Here is a 24,067-nt window from a genome sequence, read left to right as displayed (position 1 = left end):
CAAAAGTTTATCATTAGGAATAAATATCACACACCTATAATTCCACTGTTACTGTAATGTAAAGTGGGATGCTGAAGTGCGGATCCAAACACAGATTTATTAAACAGAGATGGTTAGGCAAGCAATGGTCAACACTGGGGCAAACAGATGTACACAGGAAATCCAGAGTCGGAATCATAAACAGGCAGATGGTCAAAAAAGGTTCAATCACAGAAGGCAAGGCAAGGAAAATTCATAGTAATGTTCACAATGCCGTATAACAAGACTCATCATATAGTGTGTGTGTCTGTGCTGCTTTTAAAGTCCATCTAATCAGCCTTTGAGCAGCTCCCAGCTGTGTGAGTGTAATCAATCATTATCTGGAACAGGTGTGTGTGTGGTGCATGACTGGAACTTGTAGTCCACATAGATTAATTTCACACGGCCGCCATTTTTAAAAGCAATATCGAGGCTGTGGTGGGAAGAAACCCGGAAGTATCATTGGGAGTTACATAGGAACGTTGTGTACCTGGCTGTATATCTTATCAGCGAAGAGAAAGTCATTTATAATTTCACCACCTTCCGAGTGACCCGAAGGTCTGTTCTGAATGAATGGTGAAAATAAAAAGGGATATCAGAGCTCATTTTCAGCTAAGTTAAGGGAAATGACACTAGTTAGTTAACGTTTTCTTTCCCAAACACTCGTTTTAGATGCCATTTGTCAAACTCGAGTTAATGAACTGATTCTTTCACTATATTAGACTTCTCACTATACTGAATTAAAAGAAAAAAACGTCAATTTCCCGCTAACATTTAAGGCACCGTTGATGGCTTTCTTAAAACAGCGCTGATTTGCCATTGTGTTCACGTGCTCAACAGAAATGATTGTGATTGGCCGAGAAGGTCATCAGTTCACCCTCCGCTGTTTACAGAGCACAAACACAGACGAGCGATCTGTTTGATGACTTGACTGATCTTCACGGCTGCTTCGTGCTCCAATGTCTGTGTATCTGTATTTGCACTGGGTGAAGAGGGGTAAACTGATGAGCACTGGTGAATACTATGGTAAATCAGCGTTGTTTATGAACGCGTGTGATGTTGTTTGACGCTAAATTGCTTTTAATTGTTAAATTACAACTTACTGAATGATATTAAAGTGATGTTTACAGCATTTCTGCATTTTAAAATCTCGGCAACAGCTGGAGGTTTATAGTCCACAGCATGTTACTGCAATGTTTACAGTGCTGGTCCTATACTTTCGGGTTTCTTTCCACCGCGGCCTCGCTTTGGTTCTTTAAAATGGTTGCTACATGAAATAAGCGTATACCAGAAGATTTGTAGTCCGATGGCAATCTGCACATGCTGGATTGCCAGTGATCGTGACAGTTACACTGTGTCCTAATGAGATGTGATGCGGTGCCACAAAACGTGATAAAAGGAATCTTTTTTATGTTAAAACGAGTTTTGGCCTAATTATATACGTAACAGCAACAAGCTAAATTTCTATTTTCAGAAGCAATTTCTTTTTCTGCAACGTCGCAGCAAACCAACACCATAAACTGCTATGACAATTATCTCCTCAGATACAGATTATGGGCTTTAATCACTGTTAAATGCTTCCAATGTGTGTTTGAACGCCATTTTGTGTGACATTTATTGCCATTTTACTAAAAACAGCAGCAGCAGATTGTCTACCTCAGATCTTGAAAATTAAATACCTAGCAAATGGTTTCAAATTGAAAGTCAGTGACTCAGTGCAAACCAACTACATCAGACACACAGCCTATGTATTTTTAAAACAATTAAAAAGGTTAAATATGTATTAACTAGATTATCCACCCTTACCATTTCATCAGGAGTGCAGTGGCTGATATTTAAATGAATGGCTGGTGTTTAAATGTTTTTAAATTACTTATTGCTGGAATCTTGATGCATCGCATGTTGTTAGGACACGGTGTTATACTTGTCTGTTGATTTTCCGTTCTCTGATAAACATGCACTAGACTGTCCGTTGCATCTCATATCCTTTGATGGTGGTTAAAATACATTAATTCCTGAACACATAATCATCTTTGCACCATCTTGCATTTTTAAACGCAAAAACCAACATTTAACCAACCCAACCAAACTAAACTTGGATAAAAAAAGACTTTTAGTTTGGTTGTGCAGGTCATGAAGTACTGTATTTGCCCACACTGAAGTTTAATGTTATATATCGCTCACAGAATCAAGGCTTGTTTTCTGTTTGTCATACTGAAGCTATTTTTATTAGTCATGCACTGTTGTAATGAATTAAAAAATCTGTTTTGATTTGAAAACACTGTGTTTAGAGGTAATATTGATGCATAGATGTGATTTGAGATTATACTTTATGATGATTAAATGTGTCAAGCCCCCGAGGGCCCCAGCAGGGCCGGGCTTGACTTTTATTAGCAGGAGAGCGGGAGTGACATTAACTGTATAATTGTACCTCATTGCTGAGTGATGTGTCTCTTAGTTTTCCACAACATTCTTTCCCAAGACCTGAGGAACGGGTTTTCCCTGCATCCCACTTTATTTCCCTTTGGTGCTGGCTTTGTCTCTGCCCTCTTTCTGTCTCTCTCTCTGCATTTCTGTCTCTGTCTAGGTTTATTTTCCTCTCTCTGTCATTTTTTTATTCCTCAGTGCTTCTAAAATCTATAGGAAATCAGACATTCTCTTCATTCCCTTTTAAATTTAAAATGCAGAACTCTGTGTAATTAAGTCATTTAAAACTTACTTTTTTATAGTAGCTTTTATATGATTTTTAAATATATATATAATTTTTTTTTTATTTAATTATTTCTTTGACTGTAACAGTTTTTTGTCTAATAGTTTTTTTGCATATATCTTTGTATACATATTTTGTTTCTGTATTTTATGTTTGTAAAGCGCTTTCAGATGCTACTTTAAAAAGGCGCTATATTAAAGAAAGTTTATTATTATTTAGGGTTGCACAATTTACCAATACTATGGTAGTATTGCGATACTATGGCTCCAAAATACTGGCGGTGCTGCTGTAGTTTGTAAATGGTAGTGTCGTCATTAACATTCTATCTACAATAGATAATGTTGCTTGTGAAAAAGTCAATAATGCTCACACATTTGTGCAACAATAGACCATTTTATTTCAATAGTCTGTGGAGCCCTTTAAGGTTGAACATTTTCCTGATGTTTTCTAATGTTTTCTGATGTTGTGAACGCACTTCTGAATCTGTTCGTTTCTGTTCATGTCAGTAAGATATAATAGCTACAACAACTGTGACAATCTCTTAAAAAGAACGACTCACATAGTGAAATTTTGAAATCCTTTGGATTGTTACCTGAAAGATAATAGACAATAGATGAAAAACCCAAAATAGCAACAGGAAACATTGAAACCATTTTTGACCACTTCATAGAGCCTAGTTTTATTGGAAAAATGCTCTTTTTGTAACAAATTTATAAACAAAAAGAATGAATACATTTTAAGTGAAGTGGCGTGGAGATAATTCTTTTTTCAATAATAAGAGAATTATGAATTAAATTCAAGTAGACCTATTATAACATGTAAAATATAGTATTTCTGACAACTTTCTTCATAATTTGATTCATGAATTAGTGCACAGTAGTGCATTATCGTGATACTTCAGCTAGTATAGTATCATAATATGAATTAATTATATCGCGACAACCCTATTATTATTATTATTATTATTATTATTATATTTACAGTACTAAAACTGTAGCTCAAAGCATACAAATAAATGGCATACACATATAAACCCCATTAAAATGAATTCAAATGAAGTGTGTTCAAATGTATTCCTATTTAATGTTGAAATTGTTGTTATTTTGTGTTATATTAAATATAAAAATATTTCTGTTTCTCATTTATCATCTCTGTCTCCTTCCTCCTCTATCATTCTCTGCTTCCTTTTTTCCCTTACCCTCTATTTTTGTTCTGGTTCTGCTGCACTAAGACACTTCATGGTTTCTGTGTGTCAGTCGTTGGCTTTTTAAACAGCTGTCACTGTTGGACTGACACAGTGCATGTGTGTGTGTGTGTGTGTGTGTATGTAATAACCACCTGCTGGGATTCCTGTGCTGTGCTAGTCATTATGGTCCCTTTGAAGTGGGACTGCTGACACAGTGATGCCAAGCCAGACCACAGAGTCATCTGCCATAATCATTTACACAACATTACTTTGACTTGTACTGTCCACACACACACACCATTCACAGCCCCATACAATGTTCATCACTGTGTTTAGAGGGTCTGGAGAAGTTCTAGACATTTACATCTCACCAAAAATCTTTGGTGTACAACTTTTCTTCCTTTTCTTGCCACCAGTTCATTAACTCTTATTCATAGGCATCAACTATTATTATGTCTATCAATCAGTTAATTTATTCATTAATCAATAGATGCATTAATTCTCATTCAATCACATACATTTACACTATTAAAGGTGTAGGTCATCTAAAAACTGCAATATTATTATTTTTGTATGTATTGCATTTTATTTGTTTATTTTTGATGTTTTCTGACTATTGTTTTTAGCTAAAACAGTTTAAAATCTTCTTTTAATGATTGACTGAGAACCTACTGTACATTTTTACATTTTGGATGGCTTAAGCATGAGTAAATCCACATCAAATTTACAGTTTTGATTGAACCATCTCAATAAGCGCTGCCATAGAATTTACATGCTAAAAATACGTCATCCATGTTCTAGATCAATTTGCTCCAACTATGGATAGCAGTTTATATATTCCTATTCTATATTAAAGTAGCCTCTGGAAAAAAAGAGTGGATGAGAAGGTGTTGGTGAGGCTTAGCATCAGTGAGTTGTTAAAACTGAGCCTTTAGGCAGACAGAGTCTATTAGAGTACAATTTAGTGAGTAAGACCTGGGATAATTACAGCTTTACTACTAAATACAGAGTGACCCCTTAACGGCAATGGCTTAACCGCCTGAGCATGCAACACACAGCAGCTCTCGTGCACAACAGACGCTTTTTGTCTGCCAGGGTCCAATTTAATCATGACAGAGTAGAGTTCTGGAAATTACGTCAGTCATTCCAGTCAAGCTTTCCATTGGAAATACAGTAGAAGTCTTGGAGAGCTCTGTTCCTGTTGAGTGCTGTATGTTAGCCATGTTACTGATACTTAAACACTTTAACAGAGGCCTGCTCTGATCCAAAAACTAGCAAACTACTTGTGTAACAAAAATATTGTGTAAATGTTTTTTGTATAAAAATGTTTTGTTTTTGTTATGGCGACATGGTGGCTCAGTGGTTAGCACTGTCGCCTCACAGCAAGAAGGCCGCTGGTTTGAGTCCCGGCTGCATTTCTGTGTGGACTTTTCATGTTCTCCCCGTATTGGCGTGGGTTTCCTCCGGAAGCTCCGGTTTCCCCCACCCCACAGTCCAAAGACATGCGCTGTAGGTGAATTGAATAAACTAAATTGTCCGTAGTGTATGTGTGTGAATGAAAGTGTATAGGTGTTTCCTAGTACTGGGTTGCAGCTGGAAGAACATCCGCTGTGTAAAACATATGCTGGATAAGTTGGTGGGTCATTCCGCTGTGGCGACCACTGATGACTAAAGGGACTAAGCCGAAGGAAAATGAAAGAATTTTTTTGTTCTATGTTTTGCAGTGTAAATTAATTCTTTAATGGCAAGCTTGTTTTTCTTTTAGAGCTTCTCATCAGAGGAATTTGATACCACATTCTGTTAGAGAATGTGTATCTATTAATTCATTAAAGTATAATTTTAGGAAATTACTTCTTAATAATCAATATTGTGAACATGGGGCTTTTGATATTGTAGTTGTTGTGGCTGTTTTTTGTTGTTCATTTGACTATTGTTTATAGTTTGAAATTATAATATTATTGGTATGGCCTTTATCTTCTGGTTAATGGACCACCAGTAAGTCTTTAGGCTAATTTGGGTACATTTACATTCTTGGAAAATGTTGATTAATGTACACTGTCCCTTGTTATGAAATAAATAAACAAATTTCAGGAAACTATTTTTGTAATGGCAAGATTTTTTTTATTAATTATTCAGAAATAATAAAAATTTGCTGATTTGTTGATAAACAATGTTTTGTTTTGCTGTTGGTTTATTCGTATAATATTATTAGTATTGAGTTGGTGGTTTATTCCGCTGTGGTGACCCCTGATAAATAGGAAAGTGAATAAATAATTGAGTATTAGTATTGGTATTTTTGGGGAAACAGTACAGTCCAGTTTTTTCAGGGTTCCTTGAAAGTTTTTATAACGTAAGTTTTTATGACCTTGTATTTACTGTTAATTTTTTATTGTTTAATGAGTCCCTGCTGTACAGTATTGATTTTTTTTTCCAAAATATTTGACCCCAGACATTTGAATGTATCACAAACTCAATAGAAAATCCAAGATTACAGACGAGGTGATAGAATTCACACTCTTAACTCAAATAGATGATGACTCTGCTTGTAACTGTGGAAACCCATTGCCTTAAACCACTTAACATTTTACACAAGGTGAAACAACCCTAGTCTTATTTTTTTTTTTATATTGTATTTTTATTTGAACCTTAAAGCAACACAGAGCAATACAAAAAACAAAAACAACTATACAGACAGAAAAGAAAAGGCAAACAAAACAAAAAAGGGACAAAAGACTTTAAAACCATTGTTACATCAGTTCCTCCAGTTTTATACATAGGTTTACAATGTTACACATGTACTTCTAGGCCAGTGGGCACAGGCATTATGGTGATCTTGCAAATAATGACAGGGTCATACATTTAAACTGTTATCCTTGACATTTGACAGATAATTAAAAAAAGGGTTTCCAGGTGGCTTTAAAGCCAGAAATGCTATCAGATAGATTGTGTCTAAGTCTCTCTAAATGTAAAGTGCTAGAGAATTCTGAAAGCCAGGATTTAAAAAGTGGTTTTGATGCCTTTGTCCATAGACAAAGATAAATTTTTTTTAGCTACCACCATTCCATATTGGACAGCTTTTTTAATTTGATGACTGAACCTGTCTGGATCAGAGGTGAGGTCACAAGAATAAGCCTTAGAGTAGAATCTGAAAATTTTGCTCCAAAACTTTGGGCATGACTAAAAAGATGTCCCTTTGAGCTCTCCACAGATTCACATTTGCTACAGTTAGAGAAGATTGAGAGGTAGAATTTGTTAAACCCTAGTCTAATTAACAGAACTTAAGGTTGTAGTTTTTATGCTAATTTGACTAGGGCTGTTTAGTAAAAACTTTAACTTTTAAAAACTGTTAAAACTTAAAGGCAATGCTTAATTAAAACTTAGTGGCAATTGGTTTCTCCACAATTTTCTAGCAAAGTCAACTATTTGGGTTAAGATTGCAGTTAATACATAAGCATATACTAAACGGGCGCTCCAGTTTCCTCCACAAGTCCAAAGACATGTGGTACAGGTGAATTGGGTAAGCTGAAATTGTCCATAGTGTATGTGTGTGAATGAGTGTGTATGGATGTTTCCCAGTGATGGATTGCAGCTAAAAGGGCATCCGCTGCATAAAATATATGCTGAATATGTTGGCGGTTCATTCCTCTGTGGCGACCCCGGATAAATAAAGAGACTAAGCCGAAAAGAAAATGAATGAATGAATAATACTGAACGCAAAAAAACATAAAATTGTGGTATTTAAGAAACAGGACTTTGCCATACATGCTAACACCAAACTTTAACAGAGGCTTGCTCGGATCCAGAAATTAGCGAGCTACTTGTGCAACATAAATGTTGTGTATATTTTTATGATGCAAAATATCTGTTTTGTTTTGTGTTATTTATTTCTGTAATGACAAGAAGCGGCACGGTGGCTCAGTGGTTAGAACTGTTGCCTCACAGAAAGAAGGCCGCTGGTTTGAGTCCTGGCTGGGCCAATTGGCATTTCTGTGTGATTTCACATGTTCTTCACGTGTTTACATGGTTTTCCTCCGGGTGCTCCGGTTTCCCTACACATAGAGTTGCTGCCTATTAAAATCATTCTCAATTAAATCACTTGCACAGTTCTTTTTTATTTAATATCTTTTTTTAAAAAGTACCCTATATAGGCAGCACACTAGTTTTTGTAATAGAGCTCCGTGTGTATTTCCTGTCTCTGGTCATGATGTCACGCATCCTGCGGTGCTGGAATATGGCACAGGCATAGACTGGATGTCAGAAAACAGCGGAGACGCACATCAGATTAGCTCCGGCAGTCTCATTCAGCTGGCCTGCACATCATGAATTGATCAAGAGCATACCTCAGGGAATCTGGAACCAATAATCCCACTTTAGTGATTCTGTAAAAAGATAGAAGGGATGATGGGAGAATTGCTGTGAAATAGGTTTGGCTGACTCCAGTATCAAATCATGGGTGTAAAGCAGGACACTTTTACAGGGGTGTTTCAGGGAACATGTGTGAACAATGATGGGATGCAGTTATGATGTTTACAAACACACATCTGTAAAGTCAAAATTAGACTACCACATCCAACTGTTTAGTGAGATATGACCCAATATGGCCCTTGTTTCTTAAGCTTTATCAATTCAACACCCCATTCTTCAACATTATGAGTACCCCATAACTGTCCCAGGTTTCGTTAATTTTTTCATTGATTTATTGGTATAATCTAACAAAAATACATTGCAGAACTTGGTCAACTTAACTAAATATGTCATGACAAAAGTCCATTCAGCATTATAAAACTGACTATGGAGTAAAACGTCTGTTAATGTTGCCTAGAAATCACACTTTTAAAATAAGTTTTCAGCATAAATCAAGGTTTTCCAAGAAAGTGGAGATTCCCATTCTTCAAAGACAAAATTTAAATAAGAAATATTTAGATTTGTAGTGTTTTGTCATATGAAGGTTGCTTAGATACCCTGGTGGACCCTGAACCCCTAGTCAAGAACCAGTGTTTGATTGATCCATTTATTTTTTGATGCAAAATTAGGATTATCCAGTGAATGCTAATGTATTTTAAATAGATTTGAATAAGTTTCTAGTTTCTTCTCAGTTCATTTAATGTGTAGCTATGTGATTTCTATTGGGGAAAGATGCCCAAACTAGGGCCCACGAGCCAAAGTTGGCCCATGATAACCTTTAATTTGACCCGCCATCCCCTCAGAGAAGAGAGGGGGAAAGATGCCCAAGGGCGCCCAAACTTTTTCCTACAAAGGGCCAAAAAGCAAACTTGATTGAGGGCTGTGGGCAAAATATGTATACCAAACCTGTATTAAATTTGCGTATAAAAATAACTAGTTAGTGTTGCTTTAAATCATATTATCTAATGCAGTGTCATTTGTAAAATTTAATAATGAACTTATAACAGTAAAAACATAAACAATCTCATTTATAACACAATGGAGTTCAATGCTGAATACACTAGTCGAGCTGCTCCTGCCTATACCTTGATTTTCTCGCAGATATGTTATGCATTGTCCTCTTATACATCTGTGAAGTGACACTATTTACATTTTAAAAGTCTGATTCATTTACAACATTTAATTGAATCTTTTTTTGGCTTTTTACAGCTTAGCAATAAAACAAATAAACCCAAGGTTACATTAATAACGTTACGTTACTGGCCAAATCAAAGGTTACCAAGGGCCAACTTTGGCCTGCGGGCTCTACTTTGGGCTTCTCTGGTTTAGAGATTGCCTTTTTAAATTTAACTTAACCCTTTATTTGTTTGTTTAATTGTTAAGTTACAAAAAAAGCTAAATGAAATGAAATGTTTTCATTTAAATGCTGTAATTTAGTTTAAATTGTACATACTGTCACCCGATGTATAGAGGACGATGCAGAGACTTTGGTAGGCAAATCAAGTCAAAGGCAGATTCTGCTTGACTAGTGTATTCAACATTGACCTCCACTGTCTTACAATGTGATTGTTTATGTGCTTAAGATTTAAGTGATGTTTTCTATTTATTTTTGAAATATTATTAAATAAATTCTGAAATGACCCATGCCAACTTTAATGTTAAATAGTTTGGTATGTTTATCTTCGGCTCATGGCTCTCAATGATTTTTGGTTTTTGACCCTTTATCCGAAAAGGTTTGGGGACCCCTGCTATAGGGTCTTCTAGTATTAGGGCTTATGGTTAGTTAATCTTACTTTTCTGTATCCAATTAGACCAATCAATTCACTACAGTTTTCTGAAAATACCGCTAGCAAAAAACTGTTGTTGCTTTCATGCAACATACAATAACAGGAGGATGTTATTGCATTTTGGCACAATGCTATATTATGAACACAGTACTATATTATGGAACAATTTTACTGCAGACATCCAGCATATTGAAACATTCCCAGATTCACATTCATCTGTTTTAGATAAAACTGAACATGCTTTGATCTGCTGCTCACTGGACATTTAACTTTATGAGTGATGCTAAAACGTAAGGAATGTAACATTGGCACATTTTAACAAGGTTGGTTTTATCATTCAACAGGCTAAATTTGGAGGTATTATTTCATTTAAAAACTTGTTTTAAAAAGAACTTGGTTGTTATCAAACATTATTGACTTATTTTTGTACCAGAGCCACCTGTGGTGACGGTTGACCCGCGGAACCAGACGTTCCGGACCGGTCAGGAAATTTGGATCAGGTGTTCAGCCAAAGGCTACCCCTCACCCATGGTTGTGTGGACTCACAATGATATGTTCATTATGGGGTCCAGCAGGTAACAAACCCAACAGTTTTACTTTTAAAGTCTCTGTGAAATTATAATTTACAATGTTTATTTTGCTAGCTTACATTATTAAGGTGAATAATTCATTTGTGCTAGTTAATCCACAAAAAAAAAAAAAGTTTTGGTAATCTTCAATCAAAGTCTAACCATTTGCATTAGCCTTTGGAGTGTGGGTCCTTCTGTTGATGTCAACTTGATGGCTTCAGTAGCAACTGTACTGTATATCAATGTTCTAAAAGGCCCGTCCACACCAAGCATGATAACGAAAAATATAAATATAACAATAAGTATATTTGTGTCCACACAGATGAACAGTAATGGTCTTTTCAATTTTAGATGATGCTTTTAATTTGGCATTATCCCTTGTAACCAGCAGTTTGTGCTAGTACTGCGTCTTAACATAATAAATTGAGCTTATGACATGTAATCAGTCTAATAAAACAGTGAATTTAGCAATCATAGTCAGTTACCTAGCATTTTCAAAGAAGGTTACACAAACACACTGAAATTAGCCTTGATTCCTGTTGTACTTTCATTTTTTATACTTCGTTTTGCCAGCATGACTTTCATAACTTCCACATACACTCCCTGGCCACTTTTTTGCCACTTTATTATGTACAGCTTACTAGTACCTCCTTGGAACATTTGTGCCTTCTGAACTGCCGTAATCCTTCATGGCATAGATTCATCGAGGTTATTAATTTTCTTTTTGGCTTAGTCCCTTTATTGATCTGGGATCGCCACAGCGGAATGAACCGCCAACTTATCCAGCATATGTTTTACGCAGCAGATGCCCTTCCATCTCCCATTCCACTACATCCCAAAGGTGCTCTATTGGAGTTCAAAGTCACTTAAATCACCTTTCTTCCCCATTCTGATGCTCAATTTGAGCTGCAGCAGATCGTCTTGACCATGTCTACATGCCTAAATGCATTGAGTTGCTGCCATGTGATTGGCTGAGTAGAAACTTGCGTTAACGAGCAGTTGGACTGGAGTACCTAATAATGTGGCCAGTGAGTGTATTTCTTTTTATCATCATTTCGCATGGTTTAACCAATTGTTTCCACAATAGTCATTATCTATAAATGATCTTTTAAAAGAGGGCTTAACATCAAGCAGCGTTTTTTTCGACAGTGTTGTCTGTATCTTTAAATCTGTATCTTTGATTTTCAATGAATTCTGACTGGCTGTCAGACTTTTATTGTTCATCAGCTGGGAAATTTGTTCTGAAGTGATCCCAACTATATCGTTCCTTTGTATCTTTATCATTGGAGTTGTGGTGTGAACTATGCTATTCTTTAACAATGACTACGTTGTACATGGACATCAGTAATTGAATTAATTGCCTTAATCTGAATAAGGTTAAGGTGTTTACATGAGTTGCTTTTTGAATGTTCCTTTCATGATCCCGTTTTACATGTCATAGCCAGGGTGCAAATTACAGGGGGGTTTGGGGGGTCAGACCCCCCTAATTAACTCTTGATCCCCCTGAAGGACATCAAAACAAGATGTATGGGGGGGGTCTGCCCTTAAGAAATAGTTTGCTTTGATCTGTATCTTAAATAATATTAATAATTAAAATAATAGATAACTTCAATATACATTTGACCACCAAAATCAGCATATCATACCAACATACAGCGTAAGAGTTCACAAAACATAGGCATTTGTACTGTAGGTGTGTTCGTAAACTAGATATATAGTTTGTATTTTATTATGCATTAGCTTGCACATGGAAGTTAAACAGCAAAATAAACAAATATGCGCAGTCTTTTATGGTAATCCATTAATAGGTTTATTTAATATCACAAATGTCATTGAGAACCACTCAATATCCCTCAAAACACTAAACATAATAACAAGTTTGATTAATAAATTAGATGTAATTAAATTAAATATATACATTTGGTGACCTGAAGCATATTACCGAACATAATCGAAAAACTTGACCCCTTCCAATTGTCAATGTATAATTCGCACCCTGGTTTTAGCACATGATTCGATTAACGTCATTGTGTCACCACGCTATTCACATTTCCTCTGGAGTTTAATCTGACTAAAATCTGCATAATCCATGTCTTAATTCGATTCCTGTTTAGTTCGATTATGATCTTAATTGGATTAAATTAATCAACAGTCTCTGTTTACATTGTAGACTCTTAATCAGAGTATTGTTGTATTAAAATCTTATTATTAATGTCCATGTAAACTAATTCAATGTGAATGATTTTTGGAACTGTATCTTTATCGTTATCTTTAAAGTTATCATGTTTGGTGTGAATGGGCCTTCAACCAAATCTCTAACTGTTAGTTTTCTTTAAGGGAATGATGCACAAAAGAAAGCCTCACCCCTATTTAATATTAATTTCAGTTGGAATTTCTTCAACATTGTTTTTAGCCTGTTATACTATTCTCACTCAGGCACAGAATGACTCCTGATGGCACACTGATCATCAAGAACACTGGGCTGAAGGATGCTGGGACCTACGGCTGCTTGGCGAGTAATGTGGCAGGAACAGACTCTCAAACTGCCATAGTCAGCTACATCGGTCAGTAAACAACAAAAAAACTAAAAGAATGTTGTTTTTTTAACCGGTAAACGTCTCGCAAGTATAAATACGTTAGACATTTGACAAACTCAGTCCCACTCTGTAGTCAAACTCTAGTCTTTATTTAAGTTTCCTGTGATCTTTGAACCCCTCTGTAGAGTCTCCACAGGTAACGGTCCCTCACTCTGACCTTCTGATTGGTCTGGGACAGAAAACCGTAATGGAGTGTAGGGTCACAGGAGTCCCCTATCCTGACATCATGTGGTACAAAGGTCAGCTAGTATCATTATGGATATCCTATTCTCATTTATTAACCATTTCTGTTGAGCAGTCCTAATGCACTGTGTGTTTGGTACTCAGGTGACTTACAGCTAAAGCCATCTTCGGTTTTGAGTATGGACCCTCAGCGTGGCACTCTAACCATTCAGCAGACTCAGGACACACACGCAGGACAGTACACATGTGTGGCAGTGAACTCAGCTGGCTCTGCACAGGGCTACATCACGCTGGACGTGGGCTGTAAGGATATAATACCCTGAATAATGTTGTCTATTTCCACAATTAAATGGCAAGACATGTGATGTGTCTGTAAAGTATACAGTATTAATCCAATACAGTTTTTTTCAGATGAAGTTAAAATTAATGTGCTGAATTTATGCTTTTTCAGAATTTATGCTTTTTCAATTTATGCTTTTTACAGTGGTCCCTCGCTATAATGCGGTTCACCTTTTGCAGCCTCGCAGTTTTGCAAATTTTTTTTAACAGTGCATTTTTTCTGCGTCCTGATTGGCTGTAGACCATTGTCAATCAATCTCCTTTATACAATCAGTCTCCTGTACAGTACAGAATGCGTTCAGCTTGCCAAATTAACATAATTCTTTGATCACTAGCAGTGTGAGTTTCAACAAAGATGCAAAAAGTGTTGTAACTGAGCGCAGCAAGACCATCGTAAAGGGGGTCGCACACCGGATGCGTCGCAGCGTCATGCATTTTAGAATTGTAAACATATGAGGGTATCCACACCGGCGGTTGTCTGCAGTGCCCAGCTACGACTCAAGACACTGTTTTCTGCCGCGCCACAGAGCACCTATAGTTTCATTTTAAATAACATACTACTTGTGCGCGGTGCATCAAGTGTGCGACCCCCTTAAGGATGGTGTCTGCTTTAGTTTTGTGGATCAGTGACTGCAAGAAAATTAATATTACGCTGGATGCCAACATTATCTGCACAAAAGCTAAAAAGCTTTATGAACCTTTTGCTGACAGCGATGAATGTTTTCGCCTGAAACAGGTTTTGATCTTTGGTTCTTTCTATAATACTGAACTTATTTTTCTATGAAAGTTTGAACTTTTAGAATGTTTAAACAAGAGAGAAAAGTGTGAAAATGTTAATGTCTGTCTGAGAAAAGTGTATAAAGTGTATTGTGAGGGGTTTTACAGCCTTAAAACAGCTATAATAATTGTAAAAAATAAAGCTGAATACTTCGCGGATTATGGTTTATTTTTAGAGCGTAACTCCTGCAATTAACGAGGGTCCAGTGTATAAGCTTTCATGTAACGTGTAGGATAGTTTTTGTGAAGTGTATGATAAATGGAGCTTCCCAGAAGAAAGAAATGATTCTGAACTGCCCGAAATGAGTCGAAAGTAATGCTAGTCTTACCTCCTGCTGAAACTTGGATTGGTTTGTTACAAATTTGCATGATGTCAGGTTATGGCTTTAATTGGCTCTCCGCTAATAGCATCTGCTTTGACTTTAAAGCACTGTAGTTGTAGCTGCAGCTTGGAAGAGTTTGACGATCTTGCTTTTTGTGCTCTAAAAGCAAACTCATGCATACTTGGATCTAATTTCAGGCTTAAATAGGGCTGGACGACATGACTGTATATAGTGTTACTGTGTAAGAAATTGTTAACCATTATAGTTTTTTTTTCCTTGTATACCGCGACATGTAAATAAGGGGCCGTGGCTAATTCACATCCAATGCCTGAGGAATATATAGTAATGAGGAAATCACTGAGATTTGTCAGAATACTTTTGTGTTTACATATTTATATTTTAATATTTTTCTTATGTAAATTATGTTTAACTGAGGAAAGTTTATAATAATGTTAATAAGGTTAGTCCAGTATTTGAGTTACTTATTATATAAAGGCCTTTTTCCATTAATAACTAGGCTACCTGCAGTATAATATTTAAACTAATCACGAAATACATTGTTATAATGACAAAATTACGCATACCCGGGAAAGGGAATTTTGGTCAAACGGCACACCCCTAGGCTCAAATTAATCATTTAAAACTGATACCATTGTTGTTGTTCATATCACTGTTTACAAATTCAGATATGGAAATGCATGTTTTGGTTGAAATAAACATTGTAAACAGTACACCAGTCAAAACAGACTAATTAGAGCAAAGTAGGCTCTCGGAAAAAGAGGGGTTTAGAAAGATCAGATTCATGAATTAAAACTTGAAACTTTATTGAACTAAATTAATATCAGTGACTTCTAAAATGAATTAAGAAAACTAGGGCACTTATATCTACCACTACTGTATTGATAATAAATCAGACTGCTGTTTTGTTCATTTATAGCCTTCAATTTGTTTTTTTTATCTCTATTCCACAGCTGCTCCTCAGTTCACTAAAAAGCCGTCTGATCTTTCTGCTGATATTGGGACAAACATTACCATGCCATGTTATGCACAAGGCCACCCAAAACCTCAGCTCTCTTGGAGAAGAGAAGACAGCATTGCACTCTTCACTCAGCGCCACGGCCCGAGTACTGTAACTCACAGAACGGATGGGAGCCTTTTCATCACCAGTCAGTGTCTTTCTGCTCTCTTTTTTCTGTCTCTGTAGGCCTATTTATAACAGAGTTTATGTAGATTTTTTTATAAACACTGCAAAAAAAAAAACAAAACAAAAAACAACGAGGACATTTAAACAACACAATGTAACTCCAAGTGTTCCCTTTATTTTTTTTAAACAGTATGTATTAGAGGTGTGAACCTACACTGGTCTCACAGTTTGGTTTGGTTACGATTATCATGCCATCGATTCGGTTCAATTTGAAATCTCGGTGCATCACGGTGCATTGACATAATTTTATACACAATACACAATTTTATATTTTACTTCACAGCACAACAATTCTTGTATTAAAATGTATCATTTTAAAATACATTTTATATGTATTTGAGTAGAATTTTCTACAATACAAGCAGTCAGATATATGAACTGTAACTTGAATTTTACCTGCTCACTCTTTTTGAATGTATCAAACAAAACTCAAGTACATGCACAGAACAACATGAGCATTTAAAGCAAATAAACAAGCATAAATATTATCCAACTTGCTTTTTGAGCATTGTCGAGCAACTTGTTAAGTGCCCATGACTGGTCATGTGCATAACAGAAAAGGCTGTTATTGGATCTAATGCACTGGCGCTGTTCACCAATGAGTGACGCTGATAAATGGACATGGCCATCACAGCTGATCCATGATAGACGCAATGCAGAAAACTCGCTGTGCAGACACTCTGGAGTCTGGATCCGCAAGTATTGCTATAACAGCTGAGAGGAGAGGAAACGTCAAGCCAGCAGGTCAAAGGGGCCACACTGACAGAGAGAGAGAGAAATGGAGTTTACTTTCATTTTCACCATAGCAGTGAAATAGGGGCTTCTGCTGCAACTTCAGTGTCAGTGAATGACTGTCCAGCAAACTCACGCAGTGGATTGTGCAGATTTTCTGCATTTAAATTAATATCGCTTGCCTCCCTCCCATAGTAAGCTACTGCGACATAGCACATATGAGATAAATGAGGTCAGTATGTAATAACCACTTAGGATCTATTACTGAACTGATACCGAATTGTCCGCATCGCGGTGCACCGAAGAAACAATTAATTTTGACACCACTAATATATAAATATATGACTGGAATCACACTGGAATAATTAAAACTTAAAATATATTTCTATTTAAATTATATATATATATATATATATATATATATATATATATATATATATATATATATATATATATATATATATATATATATATATATATATATATAGTTGAAGTCAGAATTATTAGCTCCCCTGTTTTTTCCCCAATTTCTGTTTAAAGGAGAGAAGATTTTGTCAACACATTTCTAAACATAATAATTTTAATAACTCATTTCTAATAACTGATTTATTTTATCTTTGCTATGATGACAGTAAATAATATTTGACTAGATATTTTTCAAGACATTTCTATACAGCTTAAAGTGACATTTAAAGGCTTAACTAGATTAATTAGGTTAACTAGGCAGGTTAAGGTAATTGGGCAAGTTATTGCATAATGATGATTTGTTCTGTGTAGACTATTGAAAAAATATAGCTTAAAGGGAATAATAATTTTGACCTTAAAATGGTTTATAAAAATTAAAAACTGCTTTTATTCTAGCCAAAATAAAACAAATAAGACTTTCTCCAGAACAAAAAATATTATCAGACATACTGTGAAAATTTCCTTGCTCTGTTAAACATCATTTGGAAAATATTTAAAAAAGAAAAAAGAAAATTAAAGAGGGACTAATAATTCTGACTTTAACTGTATATATATGTCTGTATGTATATGTATATATGTATATAGGTACCAGTCGGTCCAAAAATTTTAAACATGATGACCTTCATGACCAATCACAGTAATATCTGTTTAACACATGAACACAACAGCCAATCAGTGGTTTTTAAGTACAAAAAAGCGATCAAATGTTAGCGGAAAATGGGCGTTTTTAAAATTTCAGTACCAATTGAGTACCAAATTTCAGTACCAAATTCTAGTATCGTGACAACACTAACTTGTAGTGTTTTGATGCATTTAACAGATTGTGTTTTTCCTTTTTAGACCTCTGGGTTGAGGATGAGGCCACCTATGTGTGTGAAGCTCAAAACCACTTTGGCAGAATACAGGTCAAGGCCAAAGTCACTGTGACAGGACTCGGTATGTCATCTGCAAAAACAAAAAAAATCCTCTCCAGTGATAACTGCAGCATATGTTTCATGTTTATGCTGATCCCTCTGTCAGCAACACACTTGAAGAAAGAAGCTGGTGTGGGATATGAATTGTTTTCCACTTCCTTTATCATGTACATTTTCTCAGCCTGAGGCCCGTAAGCTTGAGTTCACGAGGTCCTCAGCAGCTCAGTTTGATGTTGGAGTCCATATGAATTTATAAGGCTACAGGGGTACATGTGGTTCTAGTTAAGAGAGATAGGATGCTATAATAAGAGACCAACACCAGAGTTAACGCAAATTCATTCTTCATGGCGAGCAATACCGCACCAGATGTGAGCACTGACACATCCATAATGCATTGCAGTTTTGTTTACTTTAGTTATTAGATACATAGTGTGTGTTTGTGGTTGGTTAATAACATTGTATATTAATAGATGGTAATTTTTTGCACATGTGAGACCAAACTAATGCGTGCATGCATGCCTTTGAGAGCATAGTGTGTGTGTCAGCTTTGTCTTCAGAGAATGAAAGGAATTCAGGCATGCTTTTATACTTTTGTCTTTGAAGAACCAGTAGTCTGTTTTTAGCATCTGTAAAGTTCGACTTTATGAATTTTGATCTCACAGGATGACATCTATTAGTTAAGAAATCACCCTTTTGGCCTGCTAGACACTTTAATACATTACCCCCCCAAAAAAGGATCATATTTATGTGCATATAGACAAAATCAAGTCTCAGCCTCCGTTTTGTTCTCATTCAAGAAAGCATTTTGATACATGTCACCATAGGATAAAAAGATGACCTGAAATGTATAACCTAATGTACAGTATACATTTCAAGAGAAGGCAAAAGGAGGCACATTTTTGTTATCCAGACTCATAAATACACTGAAAGCTTCTAAGAATAAATATCATGCCAAAACCTCAGCAAGGGTCAATTGGATGTGTCATGTTGGAATGCACACTGTGTGCGAGATCAGAAGTGTCTCCCGTGTAAGTGTATCTCTTTGTGAGAGGGAGTCACTGAGTTTTTGTGGTCCTATAAAAACAACACAAGCTAAAGGTCACAAATGCAGTCTCGGAGTGCATCTCAGCAATCCCATAATTCTGCTCAGCTGAGCCATAATACCCCAGTGACACTTTGTATGTGTATTCCAAGGTATCCATGGAAATGTAACAAGCAAAACAGCAGAGGTGTGGTCAGTCCATTGAGCTTTTAATGTCAGTGTTTCCAGTGGAAACTGTTTTGAGAACATCCTCGGATTGAATTAAAAGAATCTAAAATGATCAGGATCATTATTTGAAAGTCTTTTCTACTTTAAGAGAATGAAAGTTCATACAATCACAATACCTCAAGGTTTGATGTGAAATTCATTATTCTTTTAGTCCTTGTTGTATTACAAATAGGTAGAATATATATATATATTAAAATCACTGCTTCAGAATATTTAAAATCCAGTTAAACATGTCACTGTCACATGATCAGATCAGATATTATTAAAACATGCAAATTTTGCTCAAGCGTTTGAATAAATATATATTATATATATATAAAATCAGGATCAGGATCAATAGATATTATATATATAAAATCAGGATTCTTTGAATAATTAAAACTTCAAAAGCATGTATTCTAAATAAATGTTTACAGAGACTTTCAATCAAGCAATGCTCCTTGGTTTAATTAGTTTATAAAGTTCCTTAAAACTCTGACTGACCAAACTTTTGAATAGTATCTATGTAAAGCTTTCTATATATGCTAATATCTGTATTTTTTGTGTGTGTGCAGTATCCCCTTTAATAGCTCTGAGTCCCACAGTGGTCAGTGTAATTGAGGACCAGCAGGTCACTCTTCCTTGTGTGTTACTTGCTGGAAACCCTCTTCCTGAGAGGCACTGGCTGCACGACAATGGCTTGGTGAGTTCACACAAACACACACACACACACACACACACACACACACACACACACACACACACACACACACCCACACACACACACGCACACACACTGAATCGTCTCATGCACAATAATTTAATGTGTTTTATATATATGTGTGACCATTTTTCAGGTTACATCTAGTCCATATGTGACTGTGAGACGTGATGGTAGTCTACATATAGAACAGGTCAGTCAGCAGGATGGGGGACAATACACATGTTTGGCTGAAAACGTGGTGGGATCAAGCAACCGTACCACCATTCTCAACGTCTATGGTAGGAAAACATACACACTGAAATACACTTGTAAACTTGCACATTGACATACATCTTCTGGGATTTTCATGCATTACACTGGATAGCTGATGTTATTTTATAACCTTAAATGTAGAAAACAACAAAGAAAGATTTCCACATGACTGTTATTTAAACTCAGTTGTAATATTTACTTTATTGTTGTAAAGGATTTTATTTCTTTGAATCCTGACTGCTATGACTATGGCTTAGTCCTCTGCTTCCTTCATTTCCTGTACACAAAAAGCCTTTATTTCCCTCTACCACACAACAGATGCCTTCATCATGGATTCATTCATTTTGAAAATTAAAAACAGAAGTACCAGTGTGAGCTGCATTCTCTTCCGAGAAATAACAGAAGGAAAACAACTTGCATTTTTAAATGGGATTTTAAAGTCTACAGTACAGTACCTTCATAAATTTTAATAAGACCAAAAGTAGATCGCAAAAAAAAAGTATGACTAATGACTTAATGTTATGCTTGTTTTCCCATAGTAACTTGCAAAAATCATTGTAGATCTGCGAGTACTTTGGAGTAATCGTTAAAGCCTTATGTGCATTATAAGAAGACTGAGTTAAGTGCTGTGTGACTATAATGCAATGAATGAATGAATTAAATAACTAAAAAGGGCAGAAAACTAAGAAAAATAGTACACATCTAAATTAAATGACAAATAAATAAAATAATTAAGACAATAATTAAGAAATATGATTGAAAGACTGGCAAAAATAGGGATAAAATCTAAAGAAATCTGTCAATGACTTGCATATACATGCACAAAAAGTATCCATATATTGGGAATTTCTCATGCATAATCTTATGTTCTTCAACCTCAAGTTGTTGTTTTTTATTATTTAGCTATTTTGCCAATGCAATTTCAATTCAATTTTGCCAATGCAATTGGGTTTAGAGGTGGGGTTTGGGGGCATTCTTCATACAAAAACATACATTTTTTTAAAAGGAATTAAATTGTATAAATTTGTTTGAATTAGTCACTGACAATATGTGAAATAGTTATGCTTCCTTCCTTTGCCAGAGTCTCAGTCTGTAGTTTGCCGCTTTAGTAGTTAGTTCTTGCTGCTTGTCTTGATTGCAAATCCACATGAGACAATGATTATTGGGTTTAACATTCAGGATATGACTCCATGAAAAAGTGGACATGGACAGCCACTCCTAAGTAGCTCATAGAGCGAGTTCTCGTAAGATCATGCTATGTGCATTTTTTGGGAACCACACATAAAATTGCAATGTAACCTTTCAAATACAGAACACTCTTAAGAGCCAGGAAACTATACAGTATCCTATAAAAAGTTTAAAGCTTGGTTGCACAGGTAAGTATTTTTAAATCCTGCAATCAAATATTTCTTCATGTATTTTTTTTTGTCTCTAGTGATGCCCACTATTCAACATGGCCCTCAAATTTTCAGTACTATTGAAGGAACACCCATTTCTTTGCCATGCCGTGCACATGGTGTTCCCAAACCAGATATCACTTGGTCTAAGGTAAACGTGTAATCTTTATGTTCTGTTCTGTTCACTAAGATATTCTCAGACAAAGGAATTAGGACAGAAAATAAACTTTAATAGGATACTTTTGATGAAATCTTAGAAAGTCAGAAATAGCAGAACTTTCCCGCACAGATCTGTCATGCTCTGTTTTTGGTTTTTGCTTATTTTGTCATTGTATATTTATTTTTCATCATTACTATTAGCATAATAATGTTACTGTTACAGCAGGACAGGCAGGGAATAGCAGATGTTGTTCCAGCAGGATCCGCTAAAGACAAAGTAAAAAATGTTACAAACTAAATGTAAAGACATCAGCAATTACCAGCAAATAGGAAACTGAGGTCTAATATACACAAGCTAATGAAAATTAAACAAGGCACAGGTGATAAACATAATTAGCAACTTTGTAATTTTGTGGTCTTTTTTGTGTGCCTTACTTTGCTCCCTAATGTTGTAATTAAATGAACGTGTGTTTATGTTTCCTCAGCGAGGGGAGCTGCTGGATCTAAGTGCCAGTGTCTTTTCTCTGGCTGAAGATGGCAGTCTTCACATTCACTCTCCCAGCGGTGAAGAGTCTGGTGAATTTGTGTGCACAGCCACCAATGCCGCTGGATACAGCTCCAGAAAAGTCCAGCTCACTGTCTATGGTAGGAGAAACTTGATCCACCTCCATGTCTGCTCAGTTTTACCAGGATTTTGTTCTCTTATTCTTGTATTTTGTTCAGCTTTATTTGTGTGTTTTCTCAATATAAATTTAGTGCGTTGTAATTTTATGCTCTGTCTTTCTACACGTGTAGTGAGGCCTAAGCTGAGTGGTATTGGGGAAACAGACGCACATGATAATTCAGAAAAACTGCTGGAGATGTCAGTGATAGTGGGTGATGATGTCACACTGCCTTGTGAGGTGGAGAGCGTTCCTCCTCCCATCATCACCTGGGCCAAAGACAAGCAGCTCATCTCTCCCTTTTCGTCCAGGTATCAGTTTCACTTATTACCGTGTTTCTTCACAACAATTGAAGGTTTCTGTGTCAAATACACAAATATAACCAACACAGGCTCATTCTGAAAAGGTAGCCCTATATGCGTTTCTGGAGATTGCAAATTATGTAGCCAGAAGAACCTATGGTACGGAGCGGTATGATGCCATTCCTTTTTGCGCTTACCAGCTTACCGCTTACCGCTTGAGGGCTTTTCTTTTTCTGGATTGCTTTTTAAATTTGTCAGTTAGGATTAGGGAAATGGGTGGGCGGGTCAATCTGTGCTTTTTAAAATACTATTGGTTGGGTTAAGGGAAGGAGGAGGGTGGGTCGTTCAATCGGTCAGTCAGTCAGTCAGTCCAACAGTCAGTCGACAGCGGCCTCTGATGGATTTGCGTGAGAACAGTAGGTGCAAACGGCACTCGCGAGAGAAATTTGAGATCTCAAAAAGCGTACATAGCGACCTTTGGTGGATTTGCGAAAACAAAAACTGCGAAAAAACGTTGCCCCTGGGATGTATTTGGCAGTCTCCAGAAATGTATATAGAGGTACCTTTTTAGAATGAGCTTGGGTTGGATATATCTACTTTATAATGATATGAGATTGAATAAAAATGTGTAGAACTATATCAATGTGCATGTATAATATAATAAAAGTAATAAACACTTTATAAAATCACTTTCAAAGAACACAATGATAATGATATGTGATATAATATTCCTGATTAAAAAAAAATGTGTATAAAAAAAAGTACAACATTCTGATTGTCAACATTCACATCAAAATATTTCTGTGTGTGTATATTTTAATATAGTCAAATCTAGTTTGTAGGTGGGGCATATCCTCACCATTTTTTCCCCAAGTTGAAAGCCATAAAAATAGCACACAGAAGGCTTATATTCTACATTCTATTACATTCTTTTTAATACATATAGCGCAAAATGTTTCAACATATTGTTGCCTTCAGTAAATTTTGTTCAAATAAATCCAACCTTTGAAAATCACACAAAAAACATATAATTTCAAATCTTTTTTTACCACATGGATGATACAGCAGGGAAAATAAGTATTGAACACGTCACCATTTTTTTCAGAAACGTATT

The 24,067-nt window shown here is 35.9% G+C and overlaps 1 protein-coding gene across 1 annotated transcript in view; it reads left to right on the top strand.

The window, feature by feature from the left end:
• The window catches only part of hmcn1 (hemicentin 1), a 134,288-nt gene that overhangs the window by 42,981 nt on the left and 67,240 nt on the right, over nucleotides 1-24,067 (top strand). Inside the window, exons 12-22 of the mRNA XM_056480757.1 lie at nucleotides 10,539-10,680; nucleotides 13,111-13,238; nucleotides 13,397-13,510; nucleotides 13,599-13,757; nucleotides 15,865-16,059; nucleotides 18,135-18,230; nucleotides 20,033-20,160; nucleotides 20,315-20,459; nucleotides 21,869-21,981; nucleotides 22,475-22,634; nucleotides 22,785-22,962. Coding sequence (XP_056336732.1) covers nucleotides 10,539-10,680; nucleotides 13,111-13,238; nucleotides 13,397-13,510; nucleotides 13,599-13,757; nucleotides 15,865-16,059; nucleotides 18,135-18,230; nucleotides 20,033-20,160; nucleotides 20,315-20,459; nucleotides 21,869-21,981; nucleotides 22,475-22,634; nucleotides 22,785-22,962 — 1,558 coding nt within the window. The remainder of the gene's footprint in view (nucleotides 1-10,538; nucleotides 10,681-13,110; nucleotides 13,239-13,396; nucleotides 13,511-13,598; nucleotides 13,758-15,864; nucleotides 16,060-18,134; nucleotides 18,231-20,032; nucleotides 20,161-20,314; nucleotides 20,460-21,868; nucleotides 21,982-22,474; nucleotides 22,635-22,784; nucleotides 22,963-24,067) is intronic.

Source organism: Danio aesculapii, chromosome 20 (genome assembly GCF_903798145.1).
Source record: "Danio aesculapii chromosome 20, fDanAes4.1, whole genome shotgun sequence".
Classification (NCBI taxonomy): domain Eukaryota; kingdom Metazoa; phylum Chordata; class Actinopteri; order Cypriniformes; family Danionidae; genus Danio; species Danio aesculapii.
This window is presented reverse-complemented; position numbering and strand designations above follow the sequence as displayed.